At 41.0% G+C, this 23,438-nt stretch overlaps 1 protein-coding gene across 1 annotated transcript in view; it reads right to left on the bottom strand.

The window, feature by feature from the left end:
- Nucleotides 1–9,860: 9,860 nt before the first annotated feature.
- Nucleotides 9,861–23,438, bottom strand: part of fsip1 (fibrous sheath interacting protein 1) — a 309,058-nt gene continuing 295,480 nt past the window's right edge. The window contains exons 13-14 of the mRNA XM_033026920.1: nucleotides 20,135–20,702; nucleotides 9,861–10,971 (exon numbers count right to left, since the gene is read on the bottom strand). Of these exons, the coding sequence (XP_032882811.1) occupies nucleotides 10,907–10,971; nucleotides 20,135–20,702 (633 nt within the window). The 3' untranslated portion in view covers nucleotides 9,861–10,906. The remainder of the gene's footprint in view (nucleotides 10,972–20,134; nucleotides 20,703–23,438) is intronic.

The following is a 23,438-nucleotide window of genomic DNA, read 5'->3' as shown; positions in this document are numbered from 1 at the left end:
CCTGCACATAATCCATATCCCTCCATTCCATGCATATCCATTGACTTATCCAAAAGTCTCTAAAAGGTCAGAAATCGTATCTGCTTCCATCAGCAGTGCATTCCAGGCATCCACACTCACTATGCATATTTTAAAATAATGATAGAGTGGCACAGCTGGTAAAGCTGCTGTCTCACAGCACCAGAGATCTGAGTTCGATCCTGACCTTAGGTGCTGTCTGTGTGGAGTTTCACGTTGACCATGTGGGCTTCCTTCGGGTGCTCCAGTTTCCTCCCACATCCTAAAGACGTGCAGTTTGAAGGTTAATTTGGCTGTAAGTTTCCCCTAATCTTTAGGGAGTGCATGAGGAAGTGGGATAACATAGAACTAGTGTGAAAGGGTGATCGATGGTCGGCTTAGACTCAGTGGTCTTAAAGACCTGTTGCCAAGTTCAAGTTACATTTATTGTCACATGCACCAATTGGTACAGTGAGATTTGAGTTACCATACAGCCATACGAATAAAAATACATGATAGAATTTAACATGAACATCCCCACACAGCGGAATCAACGTTTCCCACTGTGAGCGAAGGCAATAAAGTTCAGTCATCTTCCTCTTTGTTCACCTGCGGTCGGGGCCTTTGAGCCCTCCACAATCGCCGCTACGGCGGCCCTATGTTCAGGCCCTCTCGCTGGGATGATCGGAGCTCCAGCGTCAGAACGGATCGGAACACACTCGCGGCTTGGAGTTTACGAATCGGCCGCTTCCTACCATAGACCGTGGCTTCCGAGTCCACAGGCCGAGCTGGGCGCAGATTCAACACTGGCGACCGTCGGCAAAAGATCCCAGGACTCCGCGATGTCAGCGCTGCCTGCGGCTGGAAGCTCCGCAAACCATAGCCCCACGGCGTTAATCAGCAGGCCCAACACTTCGGAGCTCCAACACAAGCAATCCCCGTCAAGACATCGTCCCGCTCCACGATGGAATTTAGTGCTGCGCCGCTGCTGAAGCTCTGGCCGGTCTCCGGCAGGAAAGACCGCACCAATCCAGTTGGTAGGCCGCGAGGTGGGGGGGGGGGCAATGATGCGACTCAGAGAAAAGACGCATCTCCGTCCAAGTAAGTGACTGGGAAACGGTTTCTCCCACCCCCCGCATAAAAAAGGCATCGTGGCTTGGGTTGGCAACTTGAGTGCCCTGGAGAGGAAGAGACTACAAAAAGTAGTAAACACTGCCCAGTCCATCATCGGCTCTGACCTTCCTTCCATCGAGGGGATTTATCGAAGTCGCTGCCTCAAAAAGGCTGGCAGTATCATCAAAGACCCACACCATCCTGGCCACACACTCAGGTAGAAGGTACAGGAGCCTGAAGACTGCAACAACCAGGTTCAGGAATCGCTACTTCTCCACAGCCATCAGGCTATTAAACCTGGCTCGGACAAAACTCTGAACATTAATAACCCATTATCTGTCATTTTGCACTTTATCAGTTTATTTATTCATGTGTTTTGTAGTCAATGCCTATTATGTTCTGTGTGCTGAAGCAAAGCAAGAATTTCATTGTCCTATCATGGACACATGACAATAAACTTGAACTTGAACTTGAACTATTAGACACACAAAAAATAACAAAAAGGGTGAAAGGACGGACAGCTGCTGGTGAGGCTGCCACACTCGATGGCGCCACCCAATGGGACGCATTGTACCACTAAACAAAACTCCCTGTCTAGAGGAAACAATCCATGTCTAGAGAAGTCTGTCCAACCTCTCCCTGTACCTAATGCCCTCTAATCCAGGAATCATTCAGGGAAATCTCCTCTGCATTATTTCCAAAGTCTCTACATCCTTCCTGTAATGGGGCGACCAGAACTGCACACAATACTTTAAATGCAACCTAACCAAAGTCTTAAAGCTGCATCATGACTTCCTGACACTGATAATCAATGAAGGCGAGCATACAAAATGCTTCACCACTCCAACTATTTGTGTGGCTACTTTCATGGAGTTATGGACTTGGACCGAAAGATCCCTCTATATCAATGCAGTTTAAAGTCTTGCCATTAATGATATATTTTCTCCTTGAATTCGACTTTCCAAAGTCCAACACCTGACACTTGCTCGGGTTAAACACCAACTGCCATTTCTCCATCCATTTCTGCAGCTGATCTATAACCTGCTGCATATTTTGTCAGCCTACCTCACAGCCACCCTTACTATGTATAGGAAGGAACTGCAATGCTAGTTTAAACCGAAGATAGGCACAAAAAGCTGGAGTAACTCAGCGGGACAGGCAACATCTCTGGAGAGAAAGAATGGATGACGAGTGAAGACCCTTCCTCAGGTTAGAAGGGGAAGATCGAGGAAGGATCTCGACTCGAAACATCACCCATTCCTTCTCTCCAGAAATGCTGCCTGTCCTGCTGAGTTACTCCAGCTTTTTGTGTCTATCTTTCTAAATTTTTTTTTCTAAAATCAATATACAGCGCAGACAGGAAGTGGTCAAGATGAGACTTTTAATTATATAGATGTAAGGGTCTTAACTTGGCAATGAAGGCCGGTTGTCCTGGCGGTGGCACTGGGTCAGAGTTGCAGGGGTCGTCCAGGCCAGGCGGTGGGTCAATGTCCTCTACCGCTGCTCCGTCACTCTGTGCCACTGTAAGCCATGCCCAATCCATGGGCTCAGCCACATGGAGCGGTGCAGGATCTAATCAAGCTCCAGGCTGCTTAGGGCCTCCAGTAGCCTATTCCACTGACTTGACGACTCCGACTCCTCAACATTTGTCTGCGATCATCATTGTCCCACCGACAGTAACCCAATGACTGAACTAAATTAAACTATACACGCTGTTTCTCTGCTCCAATGTCTGAAGTAGTAATCTTGCTTGTTTTTCTTTCTCAAAGATCTTGCTTCAGTGCTCCCATCTCTTTCCATTAAACCTTAATCCCTAGCCATATATAATAATGCATCTGTTTCAAGCTACATCATCAAAATATATAGGGCAGATATGAGTGCTTGAGTATTGGCCGCTATTGTTTGCTGCTCGCAGTCAGGTTCATTGATCTGAATCAGTGCCAAATGGGAGTACAATGCCATAGAGTCATACAGCACGGAAACAGGCCCTTCAATCCAACTTGCCCATGCAGACAAATATGCCCCATCTACGCCAGTCCCAGTTGCCTGCGTTTGGCCCTCTAACCATGGGCGGAAATCCTGGAGGGGGGGAATGGGGGGGACCTGTCCCCCCATGTTTTGAGAAGTGAGGGACAATCCCCCCCCCATGTTTTGCGAAACATGTTGCAGCAAAACCGAAGCCTCCGAAGTCGAGTCGCAGCCGCAACGCCACCACAGCCAGCCAGCTCCGTGATGGTAAGTCCACAGGCTCTGCGACCGGAGCCCTCAAGATCGATTCCAGTTGGCGGCCGCCAGCTCCTAGAATCTAGCAGCCCAGGACTAGCTGCAGTTCCCAGGTCGCCTACGTGCTCCAGGTTTGGCTGTAACACCCATGTCGCCCGTGTGCTCCGGGACTGGCTGTAGCACCCAGGTCGCAAAAACGAATTGAAAAAAAATACGCCTGTGGGCCGGATGATTTCAGGTTACGGGCGGGATCCGGTCCTTGGACCGTAGGTTGCCAACCCCTGTCCTAGATGTCAGACCTCATTGTGTCCCCCCATGTTTTAAAAGTGATTTCCGCCCCTGTTAAAAACTTTTAAATGTTTAAAACCTTTCCTATCCATGTACCTGTCCAAATGTCTTTTGAATGTTGATATAGTACCTGCCACAACTATTTTCTCTGACAGCTCATTCCATATATACCCACCATTCAGCCTACATATTCCTCTCATGATTTTAAACTCCTTCCTAAGATCACTCCTCAGCCTCCTGTGATCCAAGGAATAAAATCTTATCCTGCCCAAACTCTCCCTAAACCACAGGCCTTCAAGTCCTGGCAATGGATGTTTTGGTGTCCATTTGCTTCTGGTGATATTGTGCTATGGCTTTTGCCATCTTAATTAATTGTTAACAATATCCTACTTGGATTTCTAATATATTGAGACTCGAATCATATTTTGCTCATTTGTCTCAAATACAGTATCTATGAGTTCTATATCTATAGAGTAGATGGAAGTGCTCCATCTGATGATGTTGAAAGCAAAATCTCTGACATTTCAATTAGGCAATCAGACAATACTGCTTACTGTCAACCCATATATACTTTTAGATTGTATGATTGCTGTATCACTTCTACCTACCACATTTAAAGGAACACGGCCTGAATTCATGCAATGAAACAATAACATTGTCTCGTAAAATTTACAGATGGAATAGTTCAACTTTATTTATACAGACACCTTTACCTGGTATTCAGCCAACTCCATTTTAAAAGCCACAATTGCTTCTGTTTCTATCACCTCATTAGGCAATGGTATGGAGACATTTTTCTCCAAGCTGTTTTTGGTTATTTTGCCAATCACTTGGGACCTGTGTTTTTAATTCTTAATCCTTCAGCTAAATGGAACACTTCCCTTCATTTATTTGTTTAGGCCCACATGATTTCGAACCTTCATCTTAACTCTCCTTGTTCCAAGGAAACCAATACCAGTGTCTCTGGTCTATCAGAACAACTTCATCTCTGGAACCATTCCAGTAAATCTTTTCCACACCCATCAAAGGGAAATATTATGCACAATTGGACACTAAACATATTATGGCCGTCTTTTAAAAAAGGGTTTAAACCAAACTTTAATTTGTTCCTCGAGATATGCATCCCTAGATAACAGATTTCTCAACCTGTTCAATGTAGACACATAAAACTGCAGTTGCCAGTTTACAAAAATAGATATAAAGTGCTGGAGAAATTCAGCGGGCCATGATTTGTAAGTTTGCAGATGATACTAAAGTAGGTAGTATCGTAGACATTGAAGATGTTTATCAAAAATGATAGTAGGCTTTTGATCAGCTGGACAAGTGGCCTGGGGGAATGGCTAAGGGAGTTTAATGCAGATAATTATGAGGTGTCGCATTTTGAGAAGTCAACCAGGGCAGGACCTTTGCAGTGAATCGTAGAGTTTTGGGAAGTTTTGTAGAGCACAGGGATTAGGAATGCAGGTATATAGTTCCTGAAAGTGGCATCACAGATAGAAAGGTTGTAAATAAAGCATTTGGTACATTGGCCATCATCACCCAGAGTATCATTAGACCCCTTCCGTTTTCCCTTCAGCATATAAAAGGCATGCTCAATTGGGTTCAGATCGGGTGATTGACTTGGCCACTCAGAAATTGACCATTTTTTAGCTTTGAAAAACTCCTTTGTTGCTTTAGCAATATGTTTGGGATCATTGTCTTGCTGTAGAATGAACCGCCGGTCAATGAGTTTTGAGGCATTTGTTTGAACTTGAGCAGATAGGACGTGTCTATACACTTCAGAATTCATTATGCTACTACCATCAGCGAGTCAATGCTCCAGGCGGAAGAAGGCTCTACCCGAGCCAGCTGCCTGCCCCTTTTCCGGGGTTATGTCCGCGCCCGGGAGGTACTAGAGAGGGACTACGTGCTGTCCACGGGCACCCTGCGGGATATCCGGAACCGCTGGGCACTGAGGGGGGTTGAATGTATCCTGGACAAGGATTGTAATATAGTTGTTTAGTAGTATATTTGTTTTGTCTTGTACTGTGGTGGTGGGTTCTGTTTTGTTTTATTGTGTTGTAAATACTATTTTAATATTTGAATAAATATATATATGTTTTTTTAAACCCATCTATAAAGTGCATGAAGCAACACTACAGTTCTCTGGATGACTGCAGTCCTAGCAATTCACAAGCTCAACATCATATGGGACAACAACAAAAACTGTTTAAGTGGCACCCTGACAACTACCCTAAGTATTCATTCCCTCTGCTGCTGGCATATCTGTTTCATACATTCCCATGATTATATGTGCTCTATTAAGACAAAACAATATACATAATCAAAGCAATCAAACTTTTTCAGATAATTTATTTTCCATTCCAAATTCCTATGGTAATTCAACTTTCATTTCACTTATGCTTTCCAAACCTTGTGCTTTCCAAACCTTAAGCTGTTTAGTCTAAAGTAGCCATGAACATCCCATTCAATCGATAAACAATGAAAATCACTGCCAAACCAGATGAGGCAGTAAATACACATTTGAATCATAATTCCATGCAGAATCAGAAATCATGATGTATTCTGCACAGAAAAGCACTTTGGCAAAATTACTTCAAGATGATGATTTGTGAATGTCATACAGATGTCTTTTGCTTGATATAATTCATGTTATTCAAAATATTCCATTCTACATCTAGCAAGCTTTTTACTTTGATCCTTCCATTGAGTATTATCAATGAAAAATTATTAATGGAATCTATGGACAAGGAAATAAGAATGATGAGCAATCTTGCAGGTTGCTGTTATGTAACACCAATTTTTGAGATTGTTTCCAAATCCTAGTCTCAATGTTAGAAGTCTTCAGATTCATTCTGTATCTCTTTTTTAGATCTGTATTAGAGCACTGTCTCTGTTGTGGGTGACAGTACAGTAGAATCTTCGCAATGCAGCCCAGCGTAACATCTCGATAATAGTCTTGCAATCCTGTCCTGCCGTGGAAAATGTGAAGGTTTTGCACATGAAACCGACCAAATTTCAAAATACAGTGAGATTGGATGGTCCAAGTCTCATGGACATTCAAAAGTACCGGCAGAATGGCAGCAGCTCGGAGCGGTGGAGGACATTAACAACATCGCCTGGCTAGGCCGACCGCTACACTCTGGCCCAGTTCCGCTGCCGGGACAACGGGCCTTTGTGGCCACGTTAAGACTGTAACATTTTTAACAAGTTTGAACTTGAATGGCACTGGGAACGTGGTGACTCTTGTGTATGGCCTCAGTGTAATCTGTTAGCTTACACTCTTGTACTTGTGTATGATTACACCTATGATCTTTACTGAACTGTATGCAAAAAAGGAATTCCACTGTACCTGGGTACATGTGACAATAAAGTGCCATGGAAGCATTGAACCTTGTAAACATCAGAGTCTTGAAAGTTGTATCATGATTATTCCACAAAAAAACATTCAAAAGTGGCTCAGGCTTTTGAAAGGCAGGCAGCAATATCATTATCTGTGACAATTCTACCATGCAGATGCTTCCTATAGGGAACAATTTGGGTACTGCTTACAGTTCATATTTATCAAACTTGGTGGCTGATGTTACATAGATCTAAGATGGATCTGATTAGAACATTACTTAAATTTCCTTCAGAATTATGGTTAGCATGAATCATAATTCTTCGTATGTGACATAGGAGGTGTCCCCAAGAGTAAGTAAGTTTATTGGCCAAGTATTCACATACAAGGAATTTGCCTTGGTGCTCCGCCCACAAGTAACAGCATGACATATAGTGAGAGTTACGAATGACTCAGAAAACACTAAACATTAATAATAATAATAATAATAATAATAAAACATTAATGATAAAACACCATTGATCAAGCATGTGAACTAACAAAATACCAAAGGGAGGCTACAGATTTTTGGCTGTTGAGTAGAGCAACTACTCGTGGATAAAAACTGTTTTTATGTCAGGCTGTGGCAGCTTTGACAGTCCGGAGTCGCCTTCCAGAGGGAAGTGATTCAAAGAGTTTGTGGCCAGGGTGAGAGGGGTCAGAGATGATCTTGCCCGCTCGCTTCCTGGCCCTTGCAGTGTACAGTTCATCAATGGAGGGAAGGTTGCAGCCAATAATCTTCTCTGCTGATCGGATGATTCGCTGCAGCCTCCAGGTGTCGTGCTTGGTGGCTGAGCCAAACCAGACCATGATGGAGAAGGTGAGAGACTCTACGATGGCCGTGTAGAATTGGACCATCATTGCCTGTGGCAGATTGTGCTTCCTCAGCTGCCGTAGGAAGTACATCCTCTGTTGTGCCTTTTTGACTGTGGAGTCGATGGTAGCCCCCACTTAAGGTCCTTGGAGATAATGGTTCCCAGGAACTTAAAATACTCCACAGATGTGACTGTGGTGTTGTTGATGGTGAGTGGGGTGAGGGGAGGGGGAGCTCTCCTAAAGTCTACAATCAATTCCACTGTCTTAAGAGCATTGAGCTCTAGCTTGTTGCTACGGCACCAGGACGCCAGCTGCGACACTTCCTGTCTGTAGTCAGATTCCTCCCCATCCTGGATCAGTCCAATCAGGGTTGTGTCGTCCGCAAACTTGAGAAGCGTGACAGAGGTGTCTGTGGAGGTTCAGTCGTTGGTGTAGAGAGAGTAGAGGAGAGGGGAGAGTACGCAGCCTTGTGGTGCTCCTATGCTGAGGGTTTGCGGGTCCGAGATGTGCTTTCCCAGCCTCACATGCCGCATCCTGTCTGTCAGGAAGTTGGTGATCCACTGACAGAGGGGTTCAGGTCCAGTCAACTTGGAAAGTTTGGAGTGGCACAATGGTGTTGATTGCAGAGCTAAAATCAACAAACAGGATCCTCGCATAGGTCCCCTGGCAGTCTAGGTGCTGCAGAATGAAGTGCACGCCCAGGTTCACAGATCTATTGGTCCGATATGCAAACTGCAGACGGTCCAGCAGGGAGTTTGAGATATTTTTCAGCTTGGCCAGCACAAGCCTTTCGAGTGTCTTCATGACTACAGAGGTCAGCGCGACAGGCCAGTAGTCATTAAGACAAGTAATCCTTGCCTTTTTGGGTACCAGGATAATAGTGGAGACTTTGAAGCAGGCAGGGACAGTACATGTTTGCAGGGACTGGTTAAAAATGTCTGTATAGACCAATGCCAGCTGTTTGGAACAGAGCTTAAGAGTAGTGGGGGAAACATTGTCAGGTCCAGGAGATTTCCATCTCTTTTGTCCTCTGAAAAGCCTCTCCACCTCCTCTATTTTTATTGTTGATATTGGATAAGTTATGTTGGGCAGCACAGAGGGTGTGGATGATTGCGTGTGAAGTAGTGAGGTCAGGCTGTGAGTGGGTGTGAAATGTTGGTTAGGAGTATCACTGTATTATCATTGGTTATATTCTGAACTTCAACACTGCCAAAATAGTACAAACATGCTTGGAATCTGAGCCATTTCATGGAAGTAGCGTTATAAGATAATTATCCAATATGGATACTCAAAGCACTCGTAATATTTACGACCAACAAACTTAAATACTAACAAGTAATAAAATGCAGTTGTTATAATTTTAATGTATGAATGTGGAGAATACATTTTATAATACTTTCTTGTTTAATTGACTTTTTTGCCTGCAGTGCAGCACTTAATTCCTATACTCTTTATAGTGCACTGAAAACGAAAAACAAATAAAATACGGAACAATCAAATACGGAACTGGACAGAGAGATTGAAAACAAAGTTCAAAAAAAATATGCAAGATTGGTGGTAAAATCGGAAAATTATATGTTGCTCCTAGATTGCACGCGTTCAAACATCCAGTTCAGCCTATGGAAAACTATGTCTGAGGGTGGCGTCAAATCCACCATGTAACTTATTTTACATTCCCCTTCCAGCTTGGGAATGTAAAATAAGTTAATTGAATAAAAAATCTGTAGTAAAAAGTTACTCAGTAATAATAATAATAAACATAAAACTATGGTATAAAAACCTACGAGGATCGATAACGCTTTTTATGAAAGGAACTCTGTTATCGCCGTGCACTCAGGTACATATATGACTTCAGACTCACAGTCGTGTAATTAACACTTCATCACTCTCCAAATGCTAACGTGATTTGAATATCCTCAACAATCATGTTTTAAGGAGGAGGTTCTCCGCCATCTTTTCACGAGCAGACAGCGATAAATCCAAAAATAAAAGACCAAATAGATCTATTGAAAAAATGAACAGTCAAACCACTCATAGGAATTAATGTAATGGAAAACACATATTTATTCTATGAAAATAAATTTAAGTGAACAATACCAGATACTTGAACCAAATGCTTGAACCAAGGCTCACCACGTGTAGTTAGTTTTATTGGAAATTAGACTTTTGACACTGAATTTATTGCACTAACATTAATCAACATCATTATTATGTTCCAGTTTTCATTTCCACTAAATGGCACAATAATTAAAGAGGATTAGTTTGTATAAAATTACTTCCATAAATATTGAGATGGAAATGATTTCACCTTCATCTCTTGTGACTTAATTTCAACCATCAAGCATTTAATTAGTTTTGCAATTATTTTTTCGTCCAGGATACCAAAATTTCAAATCTCAATAAGCTTGGAGGGAGAATATATTTAGGGAGTAAATGCAGATGCTGGTTTATACCGAAGATAGACACAAAATGCTGGAGTAACTCAGTGTGCCTGGCAGCATTTCTGGAGAAAAGGAATAGGTGATGTTTCAGGTTGCGACCTTTCTTCAGACTGAGAGTCAGGGGAAAGGGAAATTAGAAGTGTGAAAAGGTACAGAACAACTCAGAGCCAGCACCGATGGCCAAGGGGCCCACAATGGTCTAATGTTGGCTCACGGTTTTTGACCCTTTTATGTTCTGGCCTTTTTGTTCTCTATTTTTCAGTCTGAAGAAGGGTTCTGATCCAAAACGTCACCTATTCTTTACTCCAGCATTTTGTGCGCGTCTATTGGGGGAGAAAAGTTTGATATTCATGCTGTTCTACTCCGCTTAGCCAGAAAGCTCTTCTTCTGGATCTCCCAAATATGATTTTTGTGAAAAAAGCAAATTTCACTGCAAGAAATTATGATAATTGAAAAAATTAAAACAAAATTCCTTTGCAGATTATTTCCTTTGAACCATATCAGTGAATAAATCAGCCACTTCTAGTATATGACCAAGTCATTTGCAAAAGATCAGAATATCAGACAGAACAAACAATCTTAGAATAAACAAACCATCTTTAATAAAGACTACTTCAGAAAGATCTGAAATGCGACCAGAACATTTCTTCTACTTTGATTTCACCTCATTGTCAGCAATATTTAAATCTTCATTCCCAGCACCATTTTCATCACCTATTGAAAATAAAACAATATTTATTCACAGTATTAATTGAATGTTCAAATTTAGAACTTTTCAGTGAGCATTGAACTGACAGACCATACATTGTTCTCTGCATTTTGTGATCGGGAAGGCCAGAAATCAGTCTGGGTTCATAGCGTTAATGATTTTCCAGTGACCACTGCCAGAAACAGTACAATCCTTACATGGCTGAATAACGTCCGGACAAAAATAGAAAAACTTGTCTTTCGGATGTACATCCGAATATTCATGGCTATAACACTAAATATTCCAATAATAAAATATCATTATATGCAGATGATGTATTACTCTATATCACCAATTCCCAAGTTAGCATTCCAAGTATATTAAATCTTATAGAGGAATTCGGTTCCTTTTCAGAATAAAGAATAAACTGGAACAAAAATGAAATTATGTCAATAAAACCTCAAGAGCCGACACACCTCCTAAAATTCTCTTTCAGAATTGCTACGGAAAAATTCAAATATCTCGGTGTTCATGCAACCAGAAAATATACTTCTCTATTTAACGCAAACTTTCCTCCTTTAGTTACTAAATTAAATGCTCTTACTGAATTTTGTAAAACACTTCCGATGTCTCTAATAGGCAGAATAAATGCCATAAAGATTATCTTCCTACCACAAATCCTGTACTTATTTCAATCCTTCCTAAAAAATTTTTTTTTAAACTTAATTCTCTGATTACAAATTTTATTTGGGATTATAAAACACATAGAATCCATAAACGGCATCTTTGCAAACCCAAAGAAACTGGCGGACTGGCTCTCTCCAATTTTTTATACTATTATTGGGCAACGAATATTAAAAACATAATCTATTGGTTGAACAACACAGGCCAACAGGCAAAATGGTTAATAATGGAGAGAGAGGTGCTCTACAACTTAAAGCTTGAAAAACTTAGGTTCTCTCTCAAAGGCTCTACCAAGACATTCCTAGATACATGGAACCCTTTCCTGGAACTTGTTAACTCTCTTAACTTGTTTCCGGACTCGGAAGAGGACTGAGTGCCCTCTATCACAGCTCTGTCTTATTGCAGCTGCTATCCCCTCAACCCCTCCCCCCCCCCCCTCCCTCCCCACAAATCTCTTTTTAAATTTATTCTTTCTTTCTTTATTTATTTATTTATTTTTTCTTTTATTTTTTCTTTTATTTTTTTTATTTATTTTTTTAATCGTATTTGTGTGGATGTGTACGTATGTGAGTGTTGTTTGTTCCCGGGTGGGTAAGGGTAAGGGTAAGGGTTTTGAGGGTCGTTTACATACTGTTGTACAATTATGTCCTGATTATCACTGTCTGTTATCATTGTATGTATGCAAATTGCTGTTAAATTCAAAATTCAAATAAAAAGATTTAAACTAATAATGGAGAGAGAGGATTGTTCGCCTTTTAATATAGGCGCGATTCTTCTCTCTCCAATAAATTTGAAGAAAACACTATATGAGAAAAATCCGATTATCCACAGTACCTTACGAATCTGGAGACAAGTGGTCAACCCTTAAACTGAGAAATTTATCTTCTTTCACCAATTGCCAATAATCCTTCATTTAAGCCTTCTATTTTAGACAAAACGTTCACATATTGGGAAAGATTAGGAATCAAAAAACTCAGAGATCTTTATGAGATGGGAACTTCTCTCATTTCAAGAATTACAGTCGAAATATCACCTAAAAGTTAATCAATATTTTAGATACCTTCAAATTCGAGACTATCTGAAATCATATACCCAAGACTACAAATCTTTGTTGCCAGACATACTAGACGAATGTATGAATAGAAACTCGGAGTCAGACAAGTTAATATCATATCTGTATAACACCCTTTTAAATATAGAAATCCCATCGTCAGAAGTAATTAGAAGAGCTTGGCAAGATGAACTTGGCCTAAAAATTCTAAAAGACAGATGTGAAGAAAACCTACATATACACAATTGTTGGATTAACGTTAGGCATTCGTTAATTCAATTTAAAATACTGCACACTCTATTATTCAAAGTCTAAACTGAATAAGATCTTTCCAAATGTATCTCCTATTTGTGATAAATGTCTTCTTCAGGAAGCAACTATAACCCATTCCTTTGTCTCTTGTATAAAGTTACATAATTTCTGGAGAGGAATTTTTGAAATTTTTTCAAAATCACTAAAATAAAATTTGATCCCGATACGGAATTGATTATTCTAGGTACGTCAGAAGCCTGCTCTGAGCTATCATTATTCTAGGTACGTCAGAAGCCTGCTCCGAGCTATCACTATTCTAGGTACGTCAGAAGCCTGCTCCGAGCTATCACTATTCTAGGTACGTCAGAAGCCTGCTCTGAGCTATCATTATTCTAGGTACGTCAGAAGCCTGCTCTGAGCTATCACTATTTCAAAGACGTTTCTTTAATTATGTCCTGATAACGGCGAAAAAGCTAATACTCAAAGTTTGGAAACATACATCTGTCCCTACTCTTAAGATGTGGATTATAAACATGTCCGAGACGCTATATCTTGAAAATATTAGACTTGTCTTGGTAGAAAAACAAGATCATTTTTTGAAGACATGGACACCATTCATTGATTTGTACAAGGATAGTATGGTACAACACAACTTTGGATTTAAATCTAATTACGGGTTGGGTGAGGTGGGGAGGGATGTGAGGCAAGTATATCACCACATTTTTCTTTCTTTCTCTTTTTGTCCTTTTATTTTTCCTATTTTTTCTATTCCTCTCTTCTTTTTTTCATTTATTCACTCTTTGGCTACACCACTTTGGTAGTCCAGGGGTTCTATCTTTGCACATTTCACTTTTTCTCGTTCTTGCTTTTTCTCCATTCTTTTCTTCTGACTATAGCTAAAAGTTAAAATTGAAGCCGTACAATAACTGTATTATTTTATATGCCATTGGTTTTATTTTTGTACATTTGCTTCTAATAAATAAAATAAAAAAATAAAAACTTGTCTTTATTGCCAGCACTATACAGGGGTGAGAACATTGACTATCAGTTATACTCACTCTGTGTTCTCAAACCTGTTTAGTTCCACCAAACAAAGACAAATTTCTCCTTTGTGCTATACATGCAGAAGCTACATTTGAAGTGCAGGCAGAGTCTCAAAAGACATTTGTTTGGGCGGTGCAGTTGGTGGAGCTTACTGCCTCCCAGCACCAGAGACCCAGGTTCGATTCCGACCTCGGGTGCTGTCTTTGTGGTGTCTGCATGTTCTCTTGTGACCATGTGGGTTTCCTCCGGGTGCTCCGGTTTTGTCCCATATCCCAAAGTCTTGCGAGTTAGTAGGTTAATTGGCCTCGGTAGATTACCCCTTGTGTCAAGGGAGTAGATGAGAACTTGGATAACATAGAACTAGTGTGAGTGAGTGATCGATGGTCGGTCTGGACTCTTTAGGCCAAACAGCCCGTTTCCATGCTATATCTCTAAACCAAACTAAACTAAACGACAAAACTAATATATTTCAGCTGTGTTTCAGTCTTCAAGAAAAGATCAGGATACAAAATGGGACAGAGATAGCATAAGTATTCTGTGAGGAAAATAGTTTATAGGAAGCAACAGTATATTACATATAAAGTTACTAAAAGTGAAGAGTGATGAATGATTGATCTCCAGAGATAAACCAATGTAGGTGCTACCGGATGAATAATATTAGGCATATTAAAGACTTGTCCGGACATACGAGGCAAATTTCCAATTTAGTAAATGACACAACCTCAGAAACACAGATGGTGGCTGAATTTAAGTCAAAAACTGATTTAAAAAAATAAACTAACTGAAGGCAATGAAGCTTTCTTTTGAGTTTTTTGTATCTACATGTTTACATCACAGTAGTACAAAGTGTATAAAGAATCCAACCTATGTTGCAACCTCTGGTGCATTGGTTCACACATTATCACCAACATGATCTATGCATCCACTCACATCAGGTATATCAGCATAAAAAATCTATGCCTGTCAGTGTTACGGAGACACAAGAAACAGCAGTTGCTGGATTCTTGAGCAAATACAAAGTGCTGGAGGAACTCAGCAGGTCAGGCAGCATCTGGGGAGGGAATGAACAGACAATGTTTTGCATCGGGACCCTTCTTCAGACATGACCTGAAACATCAGCTGTCCATTGCCTTGCCAGATGCTGCCTGACCCATTGAGTTTCTCCAGCATTTTGTCTTGTATGTACCTGTGCAATAAATCAGCGGGAAAAAATAACCATCAAATATTAAGTACTGCTCTGTGGACTCGATGGAAGTGTTTGGAGCGAAGAAATCTCGAAAAAAGTGTAATACAACTTTAAGTTTCTATCACCTTTCAGAATGACAAGACTCTAGAGATGCAGCGCGGAAACAGGCCCTTCAACCCACCGAGTCCGTGCTGACCAGCGATCATCACATACACTATATACTGGGGACAATTTACAATTTTTACTGGTCAATTAATCTACAAACCTGCACGTCTTTGGAGTGTGGGAGGAAAGCGGAGCACCCAGACAAAAATCATGCAATCACAGGGAGAATGTGCAAACCCCATACATACAGCACTCGCAGTCAGGATGGAACCCCATTTCTCTGGCGCTATAAGGCAGCAACTGCTTCGCCACTGTGCCACCCTTGATCTTTCCTATTGCATGTCCATACCTAATAAATAGCAGAAATTATATTAAAAGTGTAATTAAAATTCTAAAATGATACAATGTCAAAGAGGTCGCTAAATACATCAAACTTGTATCTGGTCTTTCAAAAATCTTTTCAAACAATCTTATCTCCTTGCTTTTTCCACATAAATGGCTGAGAGCTTCAAGTTCCTTGGTGTTCATATTATTAATGATATACCTCCTTAGAAGACTTGCATTGGAAATTCAGCTTGTTTCCTGTGATTCGTACAAACCTCTCCAGATGCACCATAGAAAGCATACTGTCAGGTTGCCTCACAGCTTGGTTTAAGAACAGCTCTGCCCAAGACCACAAGAAAGTTGTTGCTACGTAGCCCAGTCAACTCACAGACCAGACTGACCATCACTGACTGCATCTGAACTTCACGATGCCTCAGAAAGCAGCCACCATCATCACAGATTTGTCCCAGCTCGGCTAATGCTTCTTCTCCCCACTCCCGTTGGGCAGAAGATACAGAAGCTTAAAAGTGCACACTACCAGACTCAGGAACAGCTTCTTCCCCTCTGTTATCAGTCTTCTGAACTGTCTTTCAATAAGCAAGTGTATTGTCCGATTCACCTCCATCCCTTTGTGGGCATTGGATTTTGCCCGTGGAACAATGCTGAGAACTATACTCTGCACTGTATCTTCCCCTTTGCCGTAACTATGGTTTGACTCAGCTATATTTATATGTCGCAAAACAAAGCATTTCACTGTACCTTGGTACACCTGTCAATAATAATAAACCTAAATTCTAAACCTATAGTTCAATATTTTTTTCAATTCAAATATTTATCCAAATTTCTGCTTCCAGCAATACTTCAGAGAGCACCTTCTATATCTAAAGGCTGCCTACGGATCTTCTTCTAGTTGCCTATGGCTCTTCTCCCAGTCACCTGAAATACACATCTTCTTATTGCTGACCCACTGCCATTCTTTATTCAACACCATCATAATTTGTGATATTTCTATCAATTCTCCTCTTAACCTTTTTTCTTTGTAGGGAGTAACCGCCCTTTCCTCAGAACTGACATTCCTTATGCCATGTACCAGTGCAGAAATTTGTTCCGTAACCTCTCTAAAATCCCAATACCCTTGTGACCAAATTTGAAATAGATATTTCACCTGAAAGCCAAAAAAAAAAGTGTTTTAAAAAGGCTTGGTATAAATATCTTACTTTGAGTTGATTTATAAAATCAAAAATTCATTACGCTTTTTATCAGTGTTCTCAGCCTGCCCTCCATCTTCATGATTATGTGTGGGTGAACTTTTCTGTCTTGCTGTTCCTGCACAACCTTTAAAATTGTACAGTTTTGTTCATCTTGCTCCTTTCTATCAACATGCATCACTTTGCAACTCTCTTCATTATTCATCTGCAATGTGCTTGTCCATTTCACCTACTTGTCAATGTTTAAGTTGCTACTGTCCTTCTCTGAGGAGCCAGTGGAATATCCCAGGCCAGAAGGAAGAATATGCCATTGAATTAATTTAAGGAGGAAGTCGAGTAATTTATAAACACTGGAGGAAAGTGCAGAGGAGGTTCACCAGGATGTTGCCTGGATTGGAGGCTTTTTAGTTATGATTCAATGGTCACATATACAATACAATACAATACAATACAAATTTATTGTCATTTGAGCCCCAGTGAGACTCAAACAAAATTTCGTTTCCACAGCCATACAAACAAAGACAATGTCCTACAGACATACACACAATTAAATTCACACAAACATCCATCACAGTGAACCCACTGTGATGGAAGGCAAAGTCTTTTCTCTCCCCTGCCCTCCATGTCTCTCCCGATATCCAAGCCCCAGGCGGGTGATGATAAGTCCCAGGGCCAATTTAGGCCGCGCGGGGCGATTTACGGCCCCGCTCCCGGTCTGAAAGTACAAGGTTGGAACCCCCACGGGCGCTGGAATGTCCCACGGCCATGAAGCCGCGCCGGGCGATGTACGGTCCCGGTCCGGGTCGTTCCAACCCCGCGACACGGGCTGGAGAAGTCGCGTTGCGGGAGCTCCGGGAAGCGGTCTCTCTCTCCCCCCGGACCTGCGAGCTCCCGATGTCCCAGTCCACCAGACCTGCGGCTGTGTTGCTGGAGCCTCCGAGCCCCAGGAGTCGAGTCGCAGCAGCGAGTCACCACCGCTCCCCACGCTCCGAGGCCGGCCAGCCCCACGATGGTGAGTAGTCCGCAGCTCCGCAGTCTCCCGAGCCCCCGGGTCGTTCAGGCTGGAGGCCGCTCCACGATGCTAGGCCCCAACGACAACGGAGACCCGACAGGGAAAAGGTCGGGTCTCCCGGACAGGGAAGAGATTTTAAATAGTTTCCCCCCCCCCCCCACATATACACATTTAAAACCAGTATTAAAAAACACCAAACACTACATTTAACTAGACAAAAAATAAAAAAAAGACAGATAGGGGCCGCTGCAACGGGTGAGTCGCACAGCACAGTGAAATTATTTTTGCAAGGCCTATTTCCCCTGGAGCAAAAGAGACTGAAGTGTGACCTAATAGTAGTACAGTATATAACATTTTGAGAGGTAGTGATACGGCTGATAGTCAAAATCGTTATCCCATGGTAGGGGTAACATAAATAAAAGGGTATAACTGTAAGGTGAGACTTAGGATCTGAGTGGTAAGTTTTTATTTACAAAAAGAGTAATGGATACCTGGAACTTGCTGCCAGTGCAAGTGGTAGAATCTGATACAGTTTTGTATGTGTAGAAGGCATTTAGACAGACACTTAAATAGGCTGGACACAGCAGGATGCATTCTTAATATGGGCAAATGGGATCAGTGTCGATGGGCATGGACATTTTGGGCTGAAGGGCCCATTTCTGTGCTGTATTACTATGACTCCATAGCAGGGACCTGACATTGTAATAGAGGATCAGCCATAATTGCATTGAAGGGCCAAATGACCTCCTTCCACTCCTGTTTCTCTGTGTTGCATGTTTCTATGTAGAATGCAATGTTATAACTCAGTTTGTCTAGCCCCTCTGGCCGTGAAGGAAATGGAAGATAATTAAAAAACTTAACTAGATGATAAATAATTGTCAACAGAAATAAGAGGATGTAAAACAAACAGCACATGAGACAGAGGGGATCAGACAAGCTCTACTGCCCAGACTATGGAGGTCTATTGAAATGTAAACCGAGGGGGAGAATTATTGTGAGCTTCTCACATGGACCAGTAACATTGTGATAGTGAAGAGACATTCTTTGTACAGTGAGACATGTGCTAGATATTAGTTAACGGTTTGGAAAAGTGTGTTAGAAACATAGAAACATAGAAATTAGGTGCAGGAGTAGGCCATTCGGCCCTTCGAGCCTGCACCGCCATTCAATATGATCATGGCTGATCATCCAACTCAGTATCCCGTACCTGCCTTCTCTCCATACCCTCTGATCCCCTTAGCCACAAGGGCCACATCTAACTCCCTCTTAAATATAGCCAATGAACTGGCCTCGACTACCCTCTGTGGCAGGGAGTTCCAGATATTCACCACTCTCTGTGTGAAAAAAGTTCTTCTCATCTCGGTTTTAAAGGATTTCCCCCTTATCCTTAAGCTGTGACCCCTTGTCCTGGACTTCCCCAACATCGGGAGCAATCTTCCTGCATCTAGCTATGTTGCAATGGAAAGAGTGTATTTTGTGGACCTCAGCAAACAAGGACCTGCCTTGTGTACATGTGATCGCTTGAATGGGAAATGGGATTCCACAGGTGTATTTGAGATTGGTTTGGCAAAAGTTCTTGTGCTTTCTGGAAAAGGTGCGTTTTAAGAAAATGAATCAGAAAGCAGGAGCAGAGGGAATTTCACAATTTAAAGTAAATCCTAGAAATGAACCATAAGATTGAGATGAGAGCCCGGATACACATAATATGACATTTATCCAGTGCTTCTTCTTCTGTTGTATGTCTTTCAGACTTGTTGAGGCGAGCCAGGCCAACGTGTCATCGTCCAGGTCAATCAGACCTCGTTCACCATTCGGCGGCCGGTGTGTGGGACATCCAGTGCAAAATAGCGTGTATCTTAACTGTCAACAAGACTTCAAAGAATGCTGCTCAGATACTATAAAACTGTTTATAATGTATAAACAGTACAGGTCAACGTTAAATCATTGAACATTAGAGCTCAAATAAACACAATGCTCCACTTTATACAGTTATATCCAACACAGCATGTACTCCTCATAACTACCTTGCTAGTCTTTTCTTCTCCAGAAGATGCTTATTTATTACTCCGAGCCATACCCTCTCTGCCTCTGCAAGATTCTTTTGGCCTTTAATTGCACCCACTTTTCTCTTTACTTCACTTTACAATTTATTTGCTTATAAAAATACCTCAGTTCACTCGATGTTATATATGTTGCTGATTTAATTCAAATTAAAGCAGTTGCCAAGAGAACAAAAAATTAATTAAAATTAATTGTTTTCTAAAAATATTCACATATCTATTATCTACTGAGGTTCGCATAGCTCTGAGTGAATATTTATTACCTCCATGTGATATCCATGGAATTGTTGGAATGCTGTCCTCTGCTGACTGCTCCCGGTCCATTGATCCGTAAAGGTTTGAATCCACAAGGAAAATGGGCTTTTTCCCTTGCTTGATCTCCAGTGCCCTAGTCAAATAGGACACCTCTCTGTCGCATTGCATCCATTCCCCATCCTCACCATCTGATTTATCATCATCCTCTGTCGGAAAATCCAGCAATCTTTCTGACAGCCTACTGATGTTAGCCAGGACTTTGCTGCGATAGTAATTTGGGTCCTCACTCTCGACACCGACAACTAATTCTTTGCTACCTCCTTCTGTTCTACCAGAAGCTGGGGAAATGCCTGATCGGTATGCATCTTCCAGAAGCTGGGAAAGGACAGAGTCTGACAGCCGTGTCGGGTTAAATACAGTCGTTGCCTGAGAATGTCGAGAACACAAAGAAACAGAAGTGTTGGTGCCAGCATCCAAAACATCACTTTCACATAGTCCCCCTGAACTTTGACATCGGATGCAATCGTCCAGTAAGGAGGTCGATGTGGCGTTTGGTAGGTTTGGCACAGCATCAATCTGCAAACAAAGATTAACTGAGTAAGGCACACAATTCAATAAACCTATTCAATCATATTGAAATCTATTTTTGGATTGAGACGCAAGGAACTGCAGATGCTGGTATAGCAAAAAAGACACAATGTGCTGGAATACCTTAGACAGTCAGGCAACATCTCTAGAAGACAGGGATAATGGCGTTTTGGATCAGGACCCTTCTTCAGACTTTAATCCTGACCCGTAATGTCACTTATCCATGTCTTCCGGAGATGCTGCCTGACCCATTGAGTTATTCCAGCATATTGTGTCTATTTTTGGATAGTTTATGTTTGTAAGGAATTGTAAGCAAGAATTGTAAGCAATTTCTGATCACATACAACACAAAATTAACTTTAAAAAGTTTGTAGACTTCTAAGGCACTCACTGTAAAGAGGGAAAAGCCGCAACTTAATGTGTCATAAATCCTGCAACATGCAATATTGTTCCTTATACTTTCTTAAAATGCAAGAGAGGCATGTACAGAAAATTCAAAATGTTGCTTAGGTTACTAAAGAAATCGTAGTTTAAACCTGTCCAGATCTAAGCTTTGCCAGATTAAACCTTTACAATTTATACATTTCCAAAAGTAAAAATGACATGAACTAAAGTGCCGTTAGAGCTCTAGTTTCCATGTGGTTAATGAATGTGCCTTTAATATAACCCAGTTGCATTCCGTAATTTTGTTACTGAAAAGTTCAGATCACAGACAAAGAACAAACCAAAGAATGAAGAAATCGGTAATATATCAAAAAATATCTCTTATATATATGAATGTTTAGACGGAGTCTTCAAAACACACAGTTATTTAACATGAAACATATTTAGTATCTGTGAGTTACACAGGCTTCCTCACACAGCTGATTTAGATCATAAAAGACATTTTTACAGAGTAATTGGCGATGCTTGGATAGGAATTAGCCCCTAAAATATGTGCAAAATGTAAATATTTTACAGTTTATGAGGCAGCGATAAATTATCTCAGTTTTGTTACATTTGTTCCATGTTTTAGTTACTTTAACAAGGAATGTGCTGGGAAATAAAACACACAAAGCAACATATGCTGCATGGCACTTAATAGAAACTATGTATATATATATTGTTCGTGATTTACTTTAACATCAAAGGTTAGCATGGAATTCTAATCCAATATATTTGTGGTCCTGTAATTTACCCATTCTGTAACCGTAAATATGAATAGTGAAATAGTCTTCAGTGTGAGATTCCTTCTGTTCTATATTCTTGTGTATAAAAAAATGCCTGACCTGTGTTGTTATCTTTGATATCTGTTTCTTTTAGACCAAGAAACTAGTGGAAATTGCTGATCCGTGAAGTTGCCCTGTCATATCGCGACACAGTATCCATTTCATCATTACATAAAAGTAACAGTGATTTGTATTGAGACTGAATTACCTGCTGTGTTAATGTAACAGCACACTGCAAATTATTAACAAACATATGCAAGGTGAACTGTTGCACAGATTCCATTGCCCATCGAGGAACTAAGCAATGCAAGGCGTTTTTCATTTTACGCTTCGACAAATAATGATGGCACAATTACGATAGTGAAGTGAAATTTATAATGTTTAAACAATAAGCTTTGGTAACGTTATATTTGCAGCCTATTATCACCAGTTCAGTAGTAGGGGATGACCTCCAGTGACATTATTGGCTCAGCACAAACATACTTTGGTTTCCCACACCACTTCTAACTGTTGCTTCATTGTCTATTGGCAATAATACGGTGTAAATAGCATGATGAGCTACACAATTGGGTCGAGAAAGTTTCTATGTCCAGTAGATCACTTGAGAAACCCACAGATTTCTTAAGTTACAGATCTGTTACCAACCCAGTGATTTGTTATCTGTGCTCTATGAGAGAGTAATTCATTCCATCAATTAGGTCTATGTTCCTCACCAGTCACATTAGTTCAGCAATTTTACAGGCTTTGTGTGCTAAAATACTTAAAGCTATCTCCCCTTAATTTTCTTTTTCAAATAATCAAAACTGACAATCAAGATTTCAATACAAGATGCTAAATTTCTCTATTTCTTTGAATGTTGCAGAACAGACGGAAGGAAGCAATTTAGCCTATCTTTACTAATATTTGCCTGGATTTTGTTTAATGTTTGCGGGTGCAATGATAAATTCAGAAAGAGGGGAATGATAGGTCTGTAATTAGTAAGGATGTCAACATTTACTGGGGAGAAGGCAGGAGTATGGGGTTCAGAGGGAGAAATAGATCAGCCATGGCCGAGCAGACTCGATGGGCTGAATGACCAAATTCTGCTCTAATGTCATATAATGAATGTATTGAGTATTGCATGGAAAACAGAATGTAAAAATATGGAGATTATTCCTCAGTTAGACAGGACATTGGTGAGTCCAGATTTGGAGCACTATGCATGGTATTGGTCTCTTTATTTAAGGGAGGATATTAATAAGTTCATAGAAAGTTTACGAGAAAGGTTGGACAATCTAGGCTGTACATCTTAGAAACTTGAAAGAGGACTTCATTGAGACATGCACGATCCTGAAGGTATTTACAGGACAGATATGAAAATATATCAATTAGTGGTGGCACAGTGGTGCAACGGTAGAGTTGCTGCCTTACAGCACCAGAGGCCCAGGTTCAATCCTGATTATGGGTGCTGTCTGTACGGAGTTTGTACGTTCTCCCTGTGACAGTGTGGCTTTACTCCGGGTGCCCCAGTTTGCTC

Source organism: Amblyraja radiata, chromosome 9 (assembly GCF_010909765.2).
Source record: "Amblyraja radiata isolate CabotCenter1 chromosome 9, sAmbRad1.1.pri, whole genome shotgun sequence".
Classification (NCBI taxonomy): Eukaryota; Metazoa; Chordata; class Chondrichthyes; order Rajiformes; family Rajidae; genus Amblyraja; species Amblyraja radiata.
This window is presented reverse-complemented; position numbering and strand designations above follow the sequence as displayed.